This window comes from Neovison vison, chromosome 11 (genome assembly GCF_020171115.1).
Source record: "Neovison vison isolate M4711 chromosome 11, ASM_NN_V1, whole genome shotgun sequence".
Taxonomy (NCBI): domain Eukaryota; kingdom Metazoa; phylum Chordata; class Mammalia; order Carnivora; family Mustelidae; genus Neogale; species Neogale vison.
Genome location: NC_058101.1, coordinates 124,879,495 through 124,897,513, shown reverse-complemented (window position 1 = coordinate 124,897,513; position 18,019 = coordinate 124,879,495). Strand labels below are relative to the sequence as shown.

At 44.2% G+C, this 18,019-nt stretch overlaps 1 protein-coding gene across 1 annotated transcript in view; it reads left to right on the top strand.

Annotated features, from left to right (window-relative positions):
• The first annotated feature begins 294 nt into the window (after nt 1-294).
• DCHS2 (dachsous cadherin-related 2) overlaps nt 295-18,019 on the top strand; it is a 261,399-nt gene continuing 243,674 nt past the window's right edge. The window contains exon 1 of the mRNA XM_044224647.1: nt 295-2,283. Within this exon, the coding sequence (XP_044080582.1) occupies nt 295-2,283 (1,989 nt within the window). The remainder of the gene's footprint in view (nt 2,284-18,019) is intronic.

Here is an 18,019-nt window from a genome sequence, read left to right as displayed (position 1 = left end):
ATAAAAGGAGAGAGAAAAAGAGATGAGACTCATTTAAAGAAATCCAGGGTCTGAAGAGGTGGCTGCAGCGGCAGAGGCTGCTGGAGCTTTCCTGTCTGCGTGAGCGGTGGCGGAGGACGTTTTCACCAGTTGCAGATTGAACCTCGGGAACTCCTGGGTCTGTTGGTTTGCCAAACAAAGTCTTTTCTTCTTTGGCCCCGACACTGAAGAGGCTCCAGACCCCTTCACAAGCTGGCAGTTGCCCGGGAGTCTTCCCGATTTGCTGGCGGAGCAAAGAATCCTTCTGTGTGGAGAATGAGCGAAGGGCACCAGCGGCGGGGGCCTCCCGCCGGGAAGCGCCTTCTGTTCCGCGGGAGGAGAGGGTCACCCCTCGGGCTGCCGGGCGGCGGCGGCGGCGCCACCGGGGCTCAGCGATTCCTGCTCAGGCTCTTCATGCACGGGTGGCTGTGGGCGGCCTCGGGTTCATATGCCCAGGTGTTCAACCTCAGCCTTTCCGTGGATGAAGGACTTCCTCCGGACACCCTAGTAGGCGACATCCGCGCGGGGCTGCCGGCTGCACAGCAGCAGGAGGGGGGCGGCTTCTTTCTCTCCGAGGATTCGGATGATTCACCGCTGCTGGACGACTTCCACGTGCATCCGGACACCGGCATCATCCGCACGGCTCGGTACCTGGACCGCGAGCGGCGGGACCACTACAGCTTTGTGGCCGCCACGCTGCTGGGCGCCGTGGTGCAGGTGGAGATCCGCGTCAACGACGTGAACGATCACTCGCCCAGCTTTCCCCGCGACTTCCTGCAACTCGACGTCTCGGAGCTCAGCCCTCCAGGCACCGCCTTCCGCCTGCCAGGTGCCCACGACCCAGACGCCGGCCTGTTCAGCACGCAGGGCTACACCCTGGTGCAACCGTCCGACCTTCCCGAGGACCCCGCAGGACCGTTCTTCCAGTTGCGCTACGGAACCCCGGGGTCATCACCGTCCTCTTCGCCCCTGGAGCCCCTGGACCTGGTGCTGCTGCGGCGCCTGGACCGAGAGGCGACGGCGGCACACGAGTTGCATATCGAAGCCTGGGACGGCGGCCGCCCGCGGCGCACCGGCAACCTGCGTGTGGAGCTGCGGGTGCTAGATGAGAACGACAACCCGCCGGTCTTCGAGCAGGGCGAGTACCAAGCCGCGGTGCGGGAGGACGCCCGGCCGGGCTCCGAGGTCTGTCGCGTGCGCGCCACCGACAGCGACCTGGGACCCAACGGCCACGTGCGCTACGGCATCCGCGCCCGGCAGGTGCTCGGGCCCCTGGGCGATGCGGCCTACTTCACGGTGGAGGAGCTGAGCGGCGTGGTGCGGGTGCAGAGGCCGCTGGACCGTGAGGCACAGGCCTGGCACCAGCTGGTGGTCGAGGCCCGCGATGGAGGGGCCGAGCCCGAGGTTGCCACTGTACGGGTGTCCATCGCGGTGCTCGACGTGAATGACAACCCGCCCGCCATTCACCTGCTCTTCCTCACGGAGGGAGGGGCCGCGCGCGTTTCCGAGGGCGCAGCACTCGGCGACTACGTGGCTCGCGTCTCCGTGTCAGACGCAGACGGTGATCCCGAGCAGGAAGAGGAGGCCGTCGGGGAGCCTGGTGCTGGTGTGGGACGCGAAAGCATCTCCTTGTCCCTTGAGGGCGGGGACGGAGCCTTTGCGCTGCGCTCTGGCGGCTCCCCCGGGGTATTTTTCCTTTGCGTCGAGGGGCCCCTGGACAGGGAAAGCCGCGACCTGTATGATCTGCGACTGGTGGCCACGGACTCGGGCTCCCCGCCGCTGAGCACAGAGGAAACGCTTCTTCTCCGGGTTGCCGACCTCAACGACCAGCCCCCTCTCTTCAGCAGGGCGCATTACCTGGCCTCCGTGTCAGAGGCCGCGGCCCCGGGCACCGCGGTCGTGTGGGTCAGCGCCTCGGATGCGGATGAGCCTGGCACAGACCACGCGCGGCTGCGCTACGCACTGGTCCACCTGCCGGTTCGCTGCAACGCGGAAGGTGTGTGGCCCACCGCGGGGTGCGGGCGGTCCTTCACTATTGATCCCGAGAGCGGCGTGATCAGCACCGCCCGAAGTCTGGATCGAGAGGTCCAGGAGGCAGTAGAGTTGAGAGTGGTAGCCCAAGACCTAGGAGAACCCCCACTCTCTGCCACCTGCCTGGTGAGCATCACGGTGGAGGACGTGAATGACAATGAGCCCGTCTTCCGGAGGCAGGTATACAACGCCACCCTAGCGGAGCACGCGCCGGTTGGGCACTGCTTTTTGCAGGTGAGTGCGTCATGCTTCTGGATCAACCTCTGGATTTTAGAAAGGCCTGGGAAGAGAGGGGAGGATTAAGGGAATCCAGGGAGGGAACATTGTTATGTAGGTGGCTGTACCCTGGCTCCAAAAGCACAGGGGCCTGAGCTTCAGGTCCTCCTCTACAGTGAGGCGAATGGGCGCCCTATGGACACCTAACTTTTTGTCAGAGGCTTACACTGAGTGATCTCTGAGGTCCTTTCCACTTCACGTGGTATTTGGATCCTGAGTTTGCTTAAGGAATCTGGGTTTCCTTTACACTGAATATGGGCACCCACATTGATTTGGGAGGGACCACTCACTCTCAAACAGTATGCAAATGGCAGTGTCTCATATTTTGGGGCATCATTGTTTGGCATCTTAGAGAAATAAGGTGGTCCTCAGAAATTATTTTTTCCCAAATAATAATAATACACCTTAAACACCGAAACTGTTTGAGTAACCATTTGCAGAGTTGTTTTTTTTTTAAAAATACATTTTGTACATCTTAGAGGCTTACAAAGGCTAGTTGAAAACAGTAAGTATTTTTTTTCTTTATTTCTTTTCTTTTCATTTTTTTAAAATCAGCTGTGAGTTGAGTTGAATAGAGTCCTCCAGTGAAACTTCAGGACTCTGAGAAGTAGTGGGGCTCAATTATACAATGGAAATCTTTACCTTGCTTTTTGGAAATTTTTCCTTTAGAATTCTGATTTCTCCTTCAATCTCAGAAAGTTGTGATTTGGTCCCTTCTAGCACCAGTCCTCATTGGTTCCAATTTCCTATTTCTTTCCTTGCTTGCTTTCTTTCCTTTTTTTTTTTTTTGTTTGTTTGTTTTTTGTTTTTGCTTTTTGTTTTTGTTTTTGAAGTGTAGTTGACGCACAATGTTACATTATGGTTTCAGAAGCACAAGGTGATTTGACAACTCTATACATTAGGCTGTGCTCACAAGTGTAACTACTATCAGTCACCATAAAACACTATTACAAAACTATGACTATAGTTCCCTGTGTGATACCTTTTATCCTGGGGTCTTGTACATTTCAGTAACTGGAAGCCTATAGTCCCATTCCCCTTCACCCTTTTTGCCCATCTTCTCACCCATCTCTCCTCTGGTGGGAATTTAAATTGGTACAGCCAATGTGGAAAACTGTATAAAGGTTCTTCAAAGAACTAAAAATAGAAATACCATACGATCCAGTAATTTCAGTACTGGGTAAAGAAAAAAACCCCACTAAATAGAAAAGATATATGTATCCTTATGTTTATTGTAACATATTTAGAATGGACAAGATATGGATGCAACCTAAGGGTCCATCAGTACATAAATGGATAAACAGGATGTGGCACACACACATAAACACAGGAATATTACTCAGCCATAAAAAGAATGAGATGTTGACTTTTGTGACAACATGGGTGAACCTAGAAGGTATTAGGCTAAGGGAACAAAGTGAGACAGAGAAAGACAGATACCATATGATTTCACTTATATGTGGAATCTAAAAAACAAAACAAAGGAACAGAGCAGAAACAGACTAATTTCCAGTTTCTTATCCCATGTGAGATAAACAGATTTCTAAGACTGACTTATTTTTCCAAGATAACTTGAATACATACAAAGAGCCTGAGAGACTAGTGAGTGAATCTCCAATGCTTTCTTTAGCTCTCAAGCTGAGTTATTTAAGACCTCTCCTGCTTCGGGCACCTAGGTGGTTCAGTCATTAAGCATCTAATTTTGACTCAGGCCATGATCTCAGGGTCCTGGCATCAAGTGCCCCCTCAGGCTCCTTGCTCAGCAGGGAGTCCACTTCTCTCTGTCTGCTGCTCTGCCTACTTGTGGTCTCTGTCTCTCTGACAAATAAACAAATAACATCTTTAAAACAAACAAACAAACAAACAAACAAAAAGACCTCTACAGCTTAATCCCTGTTTCTCAGGGATAGGGCCTTAACTTCTATAGGTTATGTCTCAAATAATAGCCTTTAGATAATCAAGATATTATTATATTATAAAAATGAGTTTCGTGACTGCTTCTGTCTTCTGAATCTTTTGGCTCTGCAAGCGGTAATAATCTCCATCTCTTTCTCTAGAATAATTGGCAGCTCTTTGAGTTGCTAGGTTATTCAAAGAAGGCTTGAGAATCAATGAATGCTTGCTGTTGAAACAGACAAATCCACAAATGTTAGTGAGTAGCCAATGGAAGTTCATCTCTCTCTCAAGCAAAGTTTGATAGGATACAAATTAGCTGGTATTCCTCCATCCAGTGTAGGGCCAGTCCTGGGCATGACTCACATCCACCAATGTCCCATTGGCCAGAGCTCAGGTGTGTGGCCTCACGTGCACTCCAAAGGAGGCTGACAGATGTAAAGCACCACATAGATGCCAGTGTGCACTGATAATTTCTGCCACGGATTTCAAAAAATGAAGTCATAATAAGTGAGAAGTTGGACTTAATGATTTTTAAAATTTCTTCCATCTGAAGACCTTGACGGTCTCGGTATGAAATAGTGCAGCTTGGCTCCGTTTGAAGGAAAATAGGCAGGGTGGATTAATTGTAATTCTCTTGATTAGAACCTGTCTTTAGAATTGTTTCTAAAATGAGATGATCCTGCCGTGAGGTGTGTTTACCCCCATTGTTATGATTCCTAAAATGAGATGATCCTGCCGTGAGGTGTGTTTACCCCCATTATGATGATTCCGTATGCAGCAGATCCTTCAGGCAAACCATACTTGGCTCAAGGGGAGGACTGCATCTCCAAAGGCAAAAAAACCTTTTCTGGTTGCCAAGTATAGCTGTAAACAATATTAAGTCGTGCTAATAAGAATTTCTGGAAATTCCAGTGATGTAGGCCTTCAAGACTGCAGAAACCCGCTTATATACTGGCTTCCCTGGTGGCCTTTCCCCAGCAGCTGTGTGAACTGTCTGTGTTCTCTAAGTCCACTAGCTGGCTCTGTCCCCTACTCTCCAGGTAAACCTCACCAGGTGTCTCCCATCTGTTTTGTGTCTCTTTACTCTCACTCCTTCTTTTTACCACTTTGTAAAACCAAACCTTCCCAGCTAGTCCTTGGGTCTCATGGCCTTTCCTTTCTTCCAAGGCTTTGTTTAATTACATTGTATCGATATTTACAACCCTACCTTCTTTCTGTTGCTCTCCACCACTTTTCTCTGTTTGGATTGCGTATCTGTTCAGTTCTCCTTTGTCTGAATCAGACAAAAGCAAAATGAGAAGCAACAGGGGGAAAAAAAAAGTTCTTTCCTGTACTCCCTAAAAGGGAATGCCATGTCATCTAATGAAATAAAGGCTTGAGCCTTCAAGGTGTCTTGGATGACACCCCACATTATTGATCCTTGAGGTTCTTCCACTCTTGATACTGTTTCTGCTTGCCACCATAGTGCTGGTCATCCTCCTGTCCCCTGGTGTTTCTTGAACCCCTTTATATTCTCATACCCAAATCAGAACTTTACAAGGACTTTAAAGGTGAGGGAGAATGACGGGATTTAGTACCAAGTAGGAGAACCAGTAGCAACCTGAGATTGATGACTTCTAGTCCCAAGGGGTTTTCACAACCTCACAGGCACTCACCTGGATTTTTAATTCCTTACTCCCACTGTCCCCCATGTGGAGAACCCCTTCTTCACAACCCACCTCACAGGAGTTCCTCTCAGTGTCTCTATATGGCGCAGACAGAGAGGGATTTCTACTCAGCAGTCACGCAAGTGTTGCCTCCCCAAATTCAGCCTCTGGCCTAAAAGATGCTCTTTCTCCTCAGATTACTGTCAAAAAGACGAACTTCCACAAGTACAGTCATGTGAACTGTGCTTACAGACCTTATCGCCAGCATTTATACCTGAATCACGGCAATGCTGTCACAAGTACTGCCTCAGACTTCCTCAAATATCATTACTGGATTCATTCACTAATTCATTTATTTAATCAAACAGCAAACTCAATTAAATCAACACAGCATTCCATGAGCAAATATCTGTGAAGTACCCCTTACATGATGGGAACTAGTGTTAGTGCTGAGCAGTGAGCAGACAGGGCCAGGTCCCTGGGCTACCAGAGCCTATGGTGCTGGTGGTGGTGGTGGTGGTGGTGGTGGTGGTGGTCTCTCCTTCCCTCCACTGCCAGGGTCCTCAAGAAGGAAGGACACTTGCTCCACCTCCACTAGCTGATCCTTCCGCAGCCCCCTGTTCTGATGTTCCCTCATCGTTATATTAAACCCTGTCTCTCAAAAGGCAGCTGTGTTTTCAAATTTAAATCCAATCAGCTTTTCTTAATCATGAAGCATTTTGGACTGTGGCCTGCTCACTCCCTCTTTCTTGAAGGCTGCCACATTTGTCTTCTCTTTCTGCCTCTCTCTTGCCGAGTTGTCCTTTTCTTCTTGGACTTCCAGCCCCGCCCCCCAAGCCCCAGTGGTGAAAGTACAGGTACAGGCATCAGTCTTCCTCTCACTTGGCTCTTTTCTATGCTTTCCTCTCTGTATTCCCAGAACAGCTTTCTCCCCTACCCACGGGGTCGGCCTCTCCTATAAACTCACATTCACGTTTCTCTACCTTGTACGCGTCTCTGCCTGGGTATAGTTTGGGCACTTTAAATCTAACATTTTCTAAACCAAAGTCATTTCCTTTCTAGCACTAATGTCTTTCTTTCTTAACTTTTGTTCAGTGGCTCCTTTCTGAAATGTTCCCATTTTCGCTAATGTGTCCTTTCCATAGATGTGTTTATGCATTTGGTGTGTGTCTGTGTGTGTGGATCTGCTGTTTGTTGGAGTGGTTGTGTTTCACATTTTTGGAAAGTAAAGGACCAGGGTAGAGAGAAGGTCATTACTCAAACCACTCAGTAGGAAAAAAGCAGGTCTTGAGAGGGCACTTGGCTGTGCTTGCTCATTCGCTCTCGTGGTCTGACTTTGAGGAACCCATCTAAGAGGGAGCCGCAGCAGTGGCAGTTAAAGATCCTATCTACCCCTGGGAAGACCCGGGATGGAAAGACCCAATTCCTGTTGGGCTCCATGGACCAGAAAGGACTGAAGTGTATCTTGTTTCTGATTACATCTTTATCATTATATCTTTCAGGGTTACTTCTTTTTAAAAAATATCTCCTAGCTGTTAATAAAGTCTTGCTCAGTGTCTTGGCTTTGTCTCGACTCTACTATGGAGGTGAAAATGGAGAACCCCAAACCCCTCTGGCGGTGGTAAGATTTAAGCAAAGGGCCATTCTTTGGCTTTAGTCAAACTGTCCAGGACAAGCAGCCACTCCCTGAAGGCTGAGCGGCGATGAAAGCACAAGTCTGCAAGAGAAGCTGAGAGAAAGTGGTTCCTATCTTGGTGGGAAGCCCTTTCTCTCCAGAGCCTTTCCTAGTGCCTTTGACAGTAACAGACTTGATTAAGGAAGAAGATGTTTTCTAAATTCTTGGTGTCATCTCTGGTTCCTCTGCACAGTTGACCACAGGAGCTGACCTATCTTATGTATGTCAGTATTTCTTACACCCATCCCTTCATTTATACCCATGGCCCTTACCCTAGTTCTATCCATCATCACTTCTTGTCTTGTATTGCCCTTTCTTCAAACTGGAGATGGTAGCCATATCTTAAATGTGCCCCCCCCAAATGTTTTCTCATGTGTCCCACTCTTCTTTCTCTCTTTCAAAGATCTATTTATTTTAGAGAGACAGAGAGCATGTGTGTATGCAAGGGGACATCCCATTGAGGAAGGAGCCCAATGTGGGGCTCGATCTCAAGATCCTGCGATCGCCACATGAGCCACCCAGGCTCCCCTGTCCCCTTCTTTTCTTAATATTCTTTGCGGTGCTACAGTTGTTTACTTGTATTGGTAAAGCAGTGGATTGTAAGTAGCTTGTGGGGCTGCAGTTTAATGGTATTTTGAGTCCTCTGTAATTCCTCATGTCCTCTGTCATATGTGTTAGAAGACCAGTAATGTTGCATTGTATTGAAGAGCTGCAGAGTGAAAACAAAAGTGAAGTAAGACTTTCAGCTAGTCAGAGTTTTTACTTTTTAATTTTTCACATTTCATCTGAGTGTGTATTAATTTTATTTGGAAGTATATTTCCTCTGTTTAGTTTATCATCGATCCTTTGGAATTCTGTGGTCTGAATTGCATTGCTTATCCCTCACCTTCCTACTAGCATACCCTTATTGTTGACCTTACTTGCATGCTTCCATACTTACATAGTGTATACTGACTTTGATGGTCAATGATTGTCCACTTCTAGCTCTTTTATTGATTTTCTTTCTTTCTTTCCTGGCTCTTTTAAGAGGACATGTCTTGTATGTACACACGCATTGAAAGCATGTGAGATTTCCACTGCAGTCATTTGCACCTGTCTCCAGGATATGTCTAGATTACCTGCCAACTGTCATCTTCCCTGATTATCCAACTCCTGCTGGCCTTAGCTTTTAGTTCCCAGCATGTGCTGTATATGCCCTGGCTTTGCTTTAATGACCTGTTTTAAGTACTGAGATCAACTGTAGAATTCTTAGACTTCATTTTTTTTTAAAGATTTCATTTATTTATTTGACAGACAGAGATCACAAGCAGGCAGAGAAGCAGGCAGAGAGAGGAGGAAGCAGGCTCCCCGCTGAGAGCCCGATGCAGGGCTCAATCCCAGGATCCCGGGATCATGACCTGAGCCGAAGGCAGAGGCTTTAGCCCACTGAGCCACTCAGGCGCCCCTTAGACTTCATAGTCGATAGATAACTTGCCAGGAAATTGTCTAGTTCTTGGTCCTATAATGAAAGATAACTGACACTACCTGGTAGAGTGTTCATAGCTTTGAAGATTAAAATTAAGTTGCATGCAGTGATGAAAAACATAGGCATACTCTGGGGCTACAATGTGTTTGAATCTTGAGTTCTGCTACTTACTAGCAGTATGATCTTGGGCACTGTACCTCAGACTCCTCCCCTAGAAAATATGGATAACAATAGTGTCAGCTTGGTAGAGTTTCTGTGTGGCTTGTGAATTAATACATGTTTGCTTAGAGCAGTGCTTGACTCGTAGAAAGTCCTCAATACATCTTATATATTATTCAATGTTAGTAAGCAAGGCTTCTAAAAATGTTGAGGGAAACTAGTTTGCCTGATGCAGCAATCAGTCATTAAAAATGACATTTCAAATTAAGATTGTCTTGCACTGAAAGATGGAAGAGGAGCAGAAATACATTTAAATGTTGTATCAGGTTTTAGCTAGATTTCTGTGTTTCTGGCAATGAAAGCAGAAATCTGTTTTACTTAATTTGGACACTTGTAACATCTTATAGGTTAGGAATCCCACCTGTCTTAAGGAAGGTTCAGATGACCTTTCAATAGCAAACCTTCCCATCCCACCCCCCAGAAAGCACTGTGAGGCTCTTAGAGACACTAGGCCCTGTGGTATAAGCAGTGGCCCAGACCTCTGAGCAATGAGTCATGATTCCTCATGGGTCCACCACAGGGGTGCTCCCGACCTTAGGGGTGCTCCCCACCACACTGAGACTCGGCACCAAACATGACCCCTCTCAGCTGTGCAGGGCACGAATCTAATTTTTGAGTGGCTTAGTGTCTTTTTTTTCTGTTGATCCATTATTACTCTTTCGAGTCTTTTATTGGGAAAGCATGGAATAAGACAGCACTGGACTTGGGGTTGGAATGCCTTGGTCCTGACTCTGACTGCTCTGCTAGTTCTAACTAACTTTACTGGCCAGTTCCTCATCCATGAAATGTGTATTAGTCAAAAATAAAATATGTTTCTATATTACGAAGAATTGATTCACACAATTACAGAGACAGAGAAATCCCACAATCCCGTCATCTGCCATCTGCAAACTGAGGACCCAGGAAAACTTGTGTAATTCAGTCCAAGTCTGAAGGCCTGAGAACAAGGAGAGCGGATAGCATGGGTGCCAGTCAGGGGCGGAAGAAGACTGATGTCTCACCTAATATAGTCAGGCTGAGAGGCAGCTCATCCCACCTCCTTCTTTTTGTTCTAGTCAGACCTTCAGTGGATTGGATGTTGCCCACATACATTGGGGAGGGCATTCTGTTTTACTCACTCCCTCAATACAAATATTGATGTCCAGGGATGCCTGCATGGCTCAGTCGGTTAAGCGTCTGCCTTTGGCTCAGGTCATGATCGCAGCATCCTGGGATCGCGTCCCACATAAGACTCCCTGCTCAGCGGGGAGTCTACTTCTCCCTCTGCCTGACACTTCCCCTCCTGGTGCTCTCTCTCCTCTCTCTGACAAATAGATAAAATCTTCAAAACAAAATGAAACAAAAACATATATTGATGTCCAGATGACAATATGTGATGTCCTCTGGAAGCCCCCTGCAGACATAACCAGAAATGTTTAGCTACATACCTGGGCATCTCATGGCCCAGTCAAGTTGACACATTATTCATCCCATGCTAGTTCATTCTAGCAACACATTATTGTAAGAATTTAAGATAATACATACGATGTGATAGAAAGTAGGAAGAGTGTAGGAAAAGTTCCGGGCCTTTGCAGGTAACAAGTTTTTTATGCAGTGGACTAGGATGGAGGTTTCATTAGAAATGCACCTTCTAAGGAGTCCCCTGCCCTTTTTTGTGATATATGCTTTTATTTACAGACTTGTGATGGAAGCATTCTATTGTAACTAGGCACTTTTTTTTTTTTGCATAAAAAAGTGTAAAACATTCCTAGACATGATCACTTCCAAAAGAGAATCATTTAGGATGGATTTCTGAAAGTTGTGTTTAGTAAGATTTCCTCTCTTTGAGGATTGAAGTCTGACAATAAATTAATTTTATTAACACCTTGACACCAGACTTACAATCTAATGAGCCTCTTGCCTTCTAAATTATAAATTAAAAGTGAGCAACTATGAAAGTAATGTATGCTTTCATAGCCCATTAGGGAAATTATGCTAGATCGTTTTTAGAAATGCCAGGTTACTTCTTGAAATCTTACTGAATTAAAACCTTCATTTTGAAGGATTTTGTGCTTTATGGCACAGGTAGATCAGATGAATATCATAACACATATCAATTTTAATTAAAGTACTATTCAGGATTGCATAGTCTATGTGACGATAGTATAAATTGGAATAACCACAGTGTGTCTGGATGCTATATTGAAGACATGGGAAGAGATTGCCCATGAAGGACTTTCAGTATTTGCCTAGAGTTTGGCCTTTGTTATGGAAGCAAGCAAGAGAGATGGGAGGCTTTTGAGGAGAGATTGACATATGTCAAGTAAGGTTTTAGGAAGCCTTGTCTTGGGTTCGTAGCAGGAGATAGGGAAACCAAGTAAGAGAGTCCTGATACTTCTGCCGTAATCCCTCTTCAGCCATGAGGGCTTGACTCCAGGGGAGTGGTCATGTAAGGTAATAGAAAGGGTGGCCTGAGAGGCATTATAAAGGAAGAATTGGTACAACTTGATCAGGGTGTGAGGAGAGTCATGCCGGGGGAAGCAAAAAAAAATGGTGCCGTATTTCAAATCTGCTTAGTGGGAAGAATAGGAAAAGCTGGAGGTGAGAGTTTTGGGGGAAAGAATGCTCATTCAGTCAAGTGTCTAGCCTGTTGAGTACAAGTTAGTGGCCGGTAGTCCAGGAAAAGATGTCTTGATGGCTACTTAGATATTCAGAACTAAATGCAGGCAAGAGCCTGAGGTTGACAAGAGAAGGTCGGAAGACACTCACGTGGAGGTGAGAGTCAAAGCTGTTGAAGCAGGGAGACCGAGAGAAGAGACTGAGAGAAGAGTCAACGGCTCAGGGCGCTGGTTGGCGCAAGGGTCTCTCCACTCCTCTGAGGTGGGAGGGCAGGTCTCTGTGTGGCTGCTTCTACTGCTGTTTTGTCGGCTTAGTCTCTTCAGCGTTGTGGATCAGAGCCCAGACGGATGGCCGGCAGCTTACCCCATTTCCTGAGCGAATCCGCACTGCCTCTCAAATTCTTGGCATCCCTCACCATGCTCCCAGGCGCTAAGTAAGGTGCACACTCTGGCTCTGCTATTTTCTCTTCCCCACCATCTTTCTTTACTATAGACATCCTTGTCAGTCCCTCATATGCATTTTATTTTTATTTTTTTTAAAGATTATTTATTTACTTACTTACTTACTTGGCAGAACATGAGAGAGAGAGAGAGTAGCAGAGGGAGAGGGAGAAGCAGACTCCTCACCAAGCAGGGAGCCTGGTGAGGGGCTCCATCCCAGGACCCTGGGATCATGACCTGAGCTGAAGGTAGAGGCTTAACTGATGGGGCCACCCAGGTGCCCCCCTCCATACACATTTTAGCCATTTTGTCTCTATTATAACTCTTGCCATTCAGCCAAACTGGTCTTACATTCTCCCAATTGGTCCAGTATTGATTTGGCCCAAATTGATTTTGTTGTTACTTAGATTCCAGGAGCCCCATCCCATAGCCAGACTTTACTAACCTCTCCAGCTGAGAGGAGATCTGGTTGATCATAGCCTCCTGGCATTTTAGCTCTCTCAGTCTTTGATTTAACTTATATTTATTTTTTGAACCTAGATTTTCTTTTAGGCCCCTTATTCTTCCTTTTCTTTCTTTAGTTATCAGCCCCTTTCTTGCTTTAGTTACTTCTTTGCCCAGCTAGAATTCTCAGAGGCACGCTGCTAACCTTTGCTCTTTCATATCTGTGTCCATACTACCGATGGTGGATCGATCCAGTGCTATGCTCTCCCCCCATAATTTTACCGGGGAACGCTGCTGGAATAATTCTGTATGGTGGTTGGTTCCATTGTGTGTGGTATCAGCTGGGCCTTCCGTTCTGCTGGGCAATCTTGTCTTCACCTTGGCATCTCTCCCACAACTTCACTCTCTTTCAACATCATGTCTTGCTCCCTTTTCTCTTACAGGTAATCATGCCTCCTACTCAGCAGACTCCAGAAGGTGAAAACATGCTTGCGTTTTGCCTCTCATTATCAGACTTTCCTGTCTCTGTGCCATCCAGTCCCCAAGGACTAGGTGCTTCTCCTCTATCCAAATCAAACCTATCCATGGCTTCTCCGCACTTCACCTCTTCTATCTTTTCTGACATTGCTTCCCAGTTATACCTTCTCTCCTCTTTTATCCCTGCTTCTCTACTCTTTCCTTCTCTTTAGCATGTACTGTGCCTCTGTATTATTGGCAGTGTTTCCAAACCAAGGCTGTGGGCATGCTGCCTCTGTTTGCTCAACTTCCTTCCTCAGTGCCCTGTAATGATCCAGTCTAACACCTGTTGGCCCATCTCTTTTTGCATCTAACCATAGGTTAAGAGCCCTTTCTCACTTGAAGGAAGGTTCTAGAAAATTCTGCTATGTCCTCTTTAGGGTCTGTTATCCCTTGATGATGGATTCAGTACTTCTAGAGCTAAAGTGTTTTCTTCAGCATCTGCTAGTATAATGAAGTTGTGAAGAAAGTGTAGCTCGGGGTGTGTGGAGGTATTTTAGCTCTCATTATGTCCAGGTGTCCTTGAGTTGAACAGAGGAAGAGGGATCTAGTGGACAAAGTGTATACTTTGGAGCCAGGCAGAACTGGGTTTAAATTTTAGCTCTGTTCCTTAGTAGCTTGACTTAGAGCAAGTTGCCAAAGCTTTGGAAGCCTCAGTTTCTCATTCATAAAATTGGGATGATAGGAGAATCTACCCCATAAGGCAGTTGTGGAGATTGAACGAAATGATGAATATCCAGTGCAGAGAGCAGTGCCTGGCACATAGTAAACTTCCAGGAAATTTTATTATGTGGACCTTCACCTGTGTTTGATTAAACTGAGAAGCCAAGGGAGAAGGGAAGAAACAAAGGTCAGTCTTTTGTTTGAAAAATACCAATGAGTAGTCATGTTAAATGACTAGAAATATGATTCTGAACCTCAAATGACATTCTAGGAAAGTGCACTGGCTTAATTACTATGTAGCGTTTCAGTCCCAAATATGGCCTGGGTCTTAGCAGGGAGAACCACAGGGGCCATGTGAGCCATGAGGATACCTTCACCTTCTTGGTTTAAAACAAAGATTAGCCCAAATCTCCTGTTCCTGACAGTCCTTCATAGCTCACCTCTGGTCATCCTTGCCAGTCTCAGGGTTTTTACTCTGGACACTTCTCTGGCCTTCCAAGGTCAAGGGAAGGGCATTTTTTAAGAAAAAGACACCACTTGGTTTTGTTTTGCTGCACATGTCTCTTGCGATATGTTATACCAGTGAAGGGGAAAGGCATTGAGTCCCTAATATGTCTGGCTTTTGTCTTCATTTTTAAATGTTACTGTCCTAAGAGCTTCTTCTCATTCAAGAGTAGACGTGGGGCAAAGGGAAAAAGAGGGATGCTTTATGTTTTCTTTCTATTAAAGAGGAACACTATCATTTGATACAAATGATAGTGTTCCTCTTACCAACATTTATTGATGCACACCACTTTAAGCATGGACTGAGCATAAAATAAAGTCACAGTGATTTTGAAAAATTTAATTTATTGTCAGAAATTTACTAACAGAAAAGAAAGGACATTAGTTAAAATTTATTTGGATACCTTCTTTAAGAAAGCCGAATAACAAAAATCATTCCTTAAAACTTCTTTGCACATCAAAATAGGAGACTTATTGTTAAGATATATTATAATTAGAATATTAATGTATTGTGGCAAAAAAATGAGGAAGACCTATAGCATAGCATTGTGTTCACAAGGATAACAAAGAGAAGAGAACAGGGGGGCATGGATGTTAAGCGTCTGCTTCGGCTCAGGTCATGATTCCCAGGTCTTGGGATCGAGTCGCACTTCCAGCTCCCTGCTCAGAGGGAAGCCTGCTTTTCCCTCTCCTACTCCCCTCACCCCCCACCTCCCGCAATGCCCCTTGTGTTCCCTCTCTCACTGTCTCTGTCTCTCTGTCAACTAAATAAATAAAATTTTAAAAACTAAAACAAAGAGAAAAGAACAAAAGAGAACTTGGGGCAATTTCTGATCAGTTTGGTTACTGACAGGAGATCCCCAAATTCTGTTCAAGAGACTGTTCTCCACCTTTAAAAACCCTTCTGTTCAGATTATTCTGAGTGTTCTTTTGTTCTTCATTTAAATCAGTTGCGTAGGAATAGCCATTTTTATAGTTATATTTTCAAGAGATTAAAGATTACTTCTAGCCTTACCATAAATGGACTTGAAGACCCTTTGATTTCTAACGGTTGTCTAGTAAGAAACTTCCTGAGTTGTATACTCTGCTTGATGTCTGCTTTTGGAAACACGGAGGACATTATTGTTTACATAGAGTGACTTGTCTAGTTCTTCAGAATGTCTGTTCTAAAGGAACTAAGGCATGAGGTAAAGAGCAATCTAAGCATGGGCACTGTTTTCTTTCCTTTGAAGTATAGATTGTTTTAAGTACTGAGTTGTTAAAAAAAAATACAAAGGCTTTTCTGTTGCATTAGGGCATAAACAAGAACACAGTATTTCAGTGGTGGCAGCTACTTTGTTTCCTGGACTCATCTCACAAGAATTTTTGTATGCTATTTTCCCTGTGTAGAATCTGATTGGCATGCTTATGTCTATTCCGTTTCCATCACCTCTATCAGTGACCAGCGCAAAGAAGAGAGGTGACAGGAAGTGCAGTTTATAAATTAATGTTTGACAGTACTTTAGATAATTTGCTTACTTGCATAAAAATATAGATTCTGTGTATATTACAGAGAATATTATTATATTATTATATTACCCTCATACCATTAGATGAATTTGGTAAGTTTATCTTGAGTCTTGAATCTTAGTACATTTTATTTTTTAAAAGATTTTATTTATTTATTTGACAGACAGAGATCACAAGTAGGCAGAGAGGCAGGCAGCGAGAGGGGAAGGGAAGCAGGCTCCCTGCTGAGCAGAGAGTCCTATGCGGGGCTCAATCCCAGGACCCTGGGATTTATGGCCTTAGCTGAAGGCACAGGTTTTAACACACTGAGCCACCCAGGCACCCCAAATCTTATTATATTGTAAAGGAAGGGCAGTTTTTTTGGAACATGTTAATACTCAGTTTTGTTCTATCTACAGAGGAGCATGGTAGTGCTCTTATCCAAATTCACAATATCTTAAGGATAATTTGCTATTATTTCTCTAAATGAATTTCAACATTTAAATGCAGTTAGTACTTTCATCTATAATTAGTCAAGATAACTGTTCTATTTTTTTTTAAATGAGAAAATTACACTTATTCCATGTATAAAGAGGAATCTTTCTAGAGGCTGCTTTCCCTTTATTTTAAAGTTGGTTTTTTTTTTTTTTTTCTGACTGATTCTTTTTTTCTCCTGTGTTCTTGAGATTCCAAATATCCATATGTTAAACCTTTTGATCTGAAGCCTTGAGGTGCTGTTCATTCTCCTTTTCAATGATTTTCCTTCTGTTCTTTAGACCAGATGGTTTCTTTTGCTCTATTTTCAAGTTCACGCTCCTCATATTCATTCTGTAAAGTACATCCAACATTTAAAAAAAAAATTTCAGATGTTATTTTTTTCATTTGTAGAATTTACATTTTGTTCTTTTATAGTTTCTGTTTCTCTGATGATATTTGCTATCTTTTCATTCATTACAAGAGTGTCTTTCACTATAATAGCTGCCTTAAGGCCATTGTCTGTGCATTCTGACATCTGGACCATCCTGGGTTGGGTTCTTTGTTTTTTTCCTCTGGAAAATAGAGCACATTTTCCTAATTATTCATATGCTGAATAATTTTGCATTATATCCTGAATATTGTGAATGTTGTTATGGAAATTCTAGTCTACGGCCATACCACCCTGAACGCGCCCGATCTCGTCTCATATGGAAATTCTAGATTTTGTTATATTCTTCTGAAAAGTGTTGATATTTTTGTTTTAGCAGACAATAAACTTGGTTGGACTCATACTGCAAATTCCTGGTGCCAGGACAAATCTCATTTCAGTTCTGCTTTTTCTTAACTGGGTTATTTGCAATTTGTTCCACTCATGTGTAGTTTAGGGTTGGTGAGAGATTTGGGAAGAGTATATATACAGAATTTGGGGCTTGCCCAGAAGGTTTTCTCTCATCTGAGATTTTCCTTCCACTTTCTAATGGTTGTGGTTGCCTGAATTCTGTGTTAAAGTTTTTGAATTCAGAAAGACTGTGTTTCTATTGGTAATTTAGTTACCCTGCATAATCCCTTGAGGGATACCTGTCCTTAGGTAGTAGGCCAAAATAATAACAACAACAACAACAACCACCACCACCACCTATCCCTTAGTAGCAGGACAAAATAATAGTAATAATAATAATAACAATAACAACAACAACCTGTCCTTTAGTAGTAGGCCAAAATAATAATAATAAAATAAATTAAACTTAAAAAAAGAGAAACCCATTTTATGTAAGTCCATTCTTCTAATTTTTGACCCCTTGTGAAAATCTGACTACTTTTGTTCAGTCCCTGGAATTGTCAGGTATTTTTTTTTCCATTTTACTCAGAGTTTATAGTCATTACATACAAAAGAGTAGGTTTTTTGGAGCTTATTGAGTCATACTAGAAGCATAACTCCTGTTCTTTCTCTACACTCAAATCTCTATTAATTTCAGTGAGATTCAGATGATTAAGACTTGATGGTAAAAGCCTTTTGAAAATAAATCCTTTAGAATTTTGTTCTACTTAGTAGATTATGATTGAGTGGCAGCTAATGTGTTCAACTACAAAGGTTTACTGATTCAATGTTCCATAGCTTAATTAACGTTAGCAGTAGTGAATGTTAACAATTTAAATCATTCAG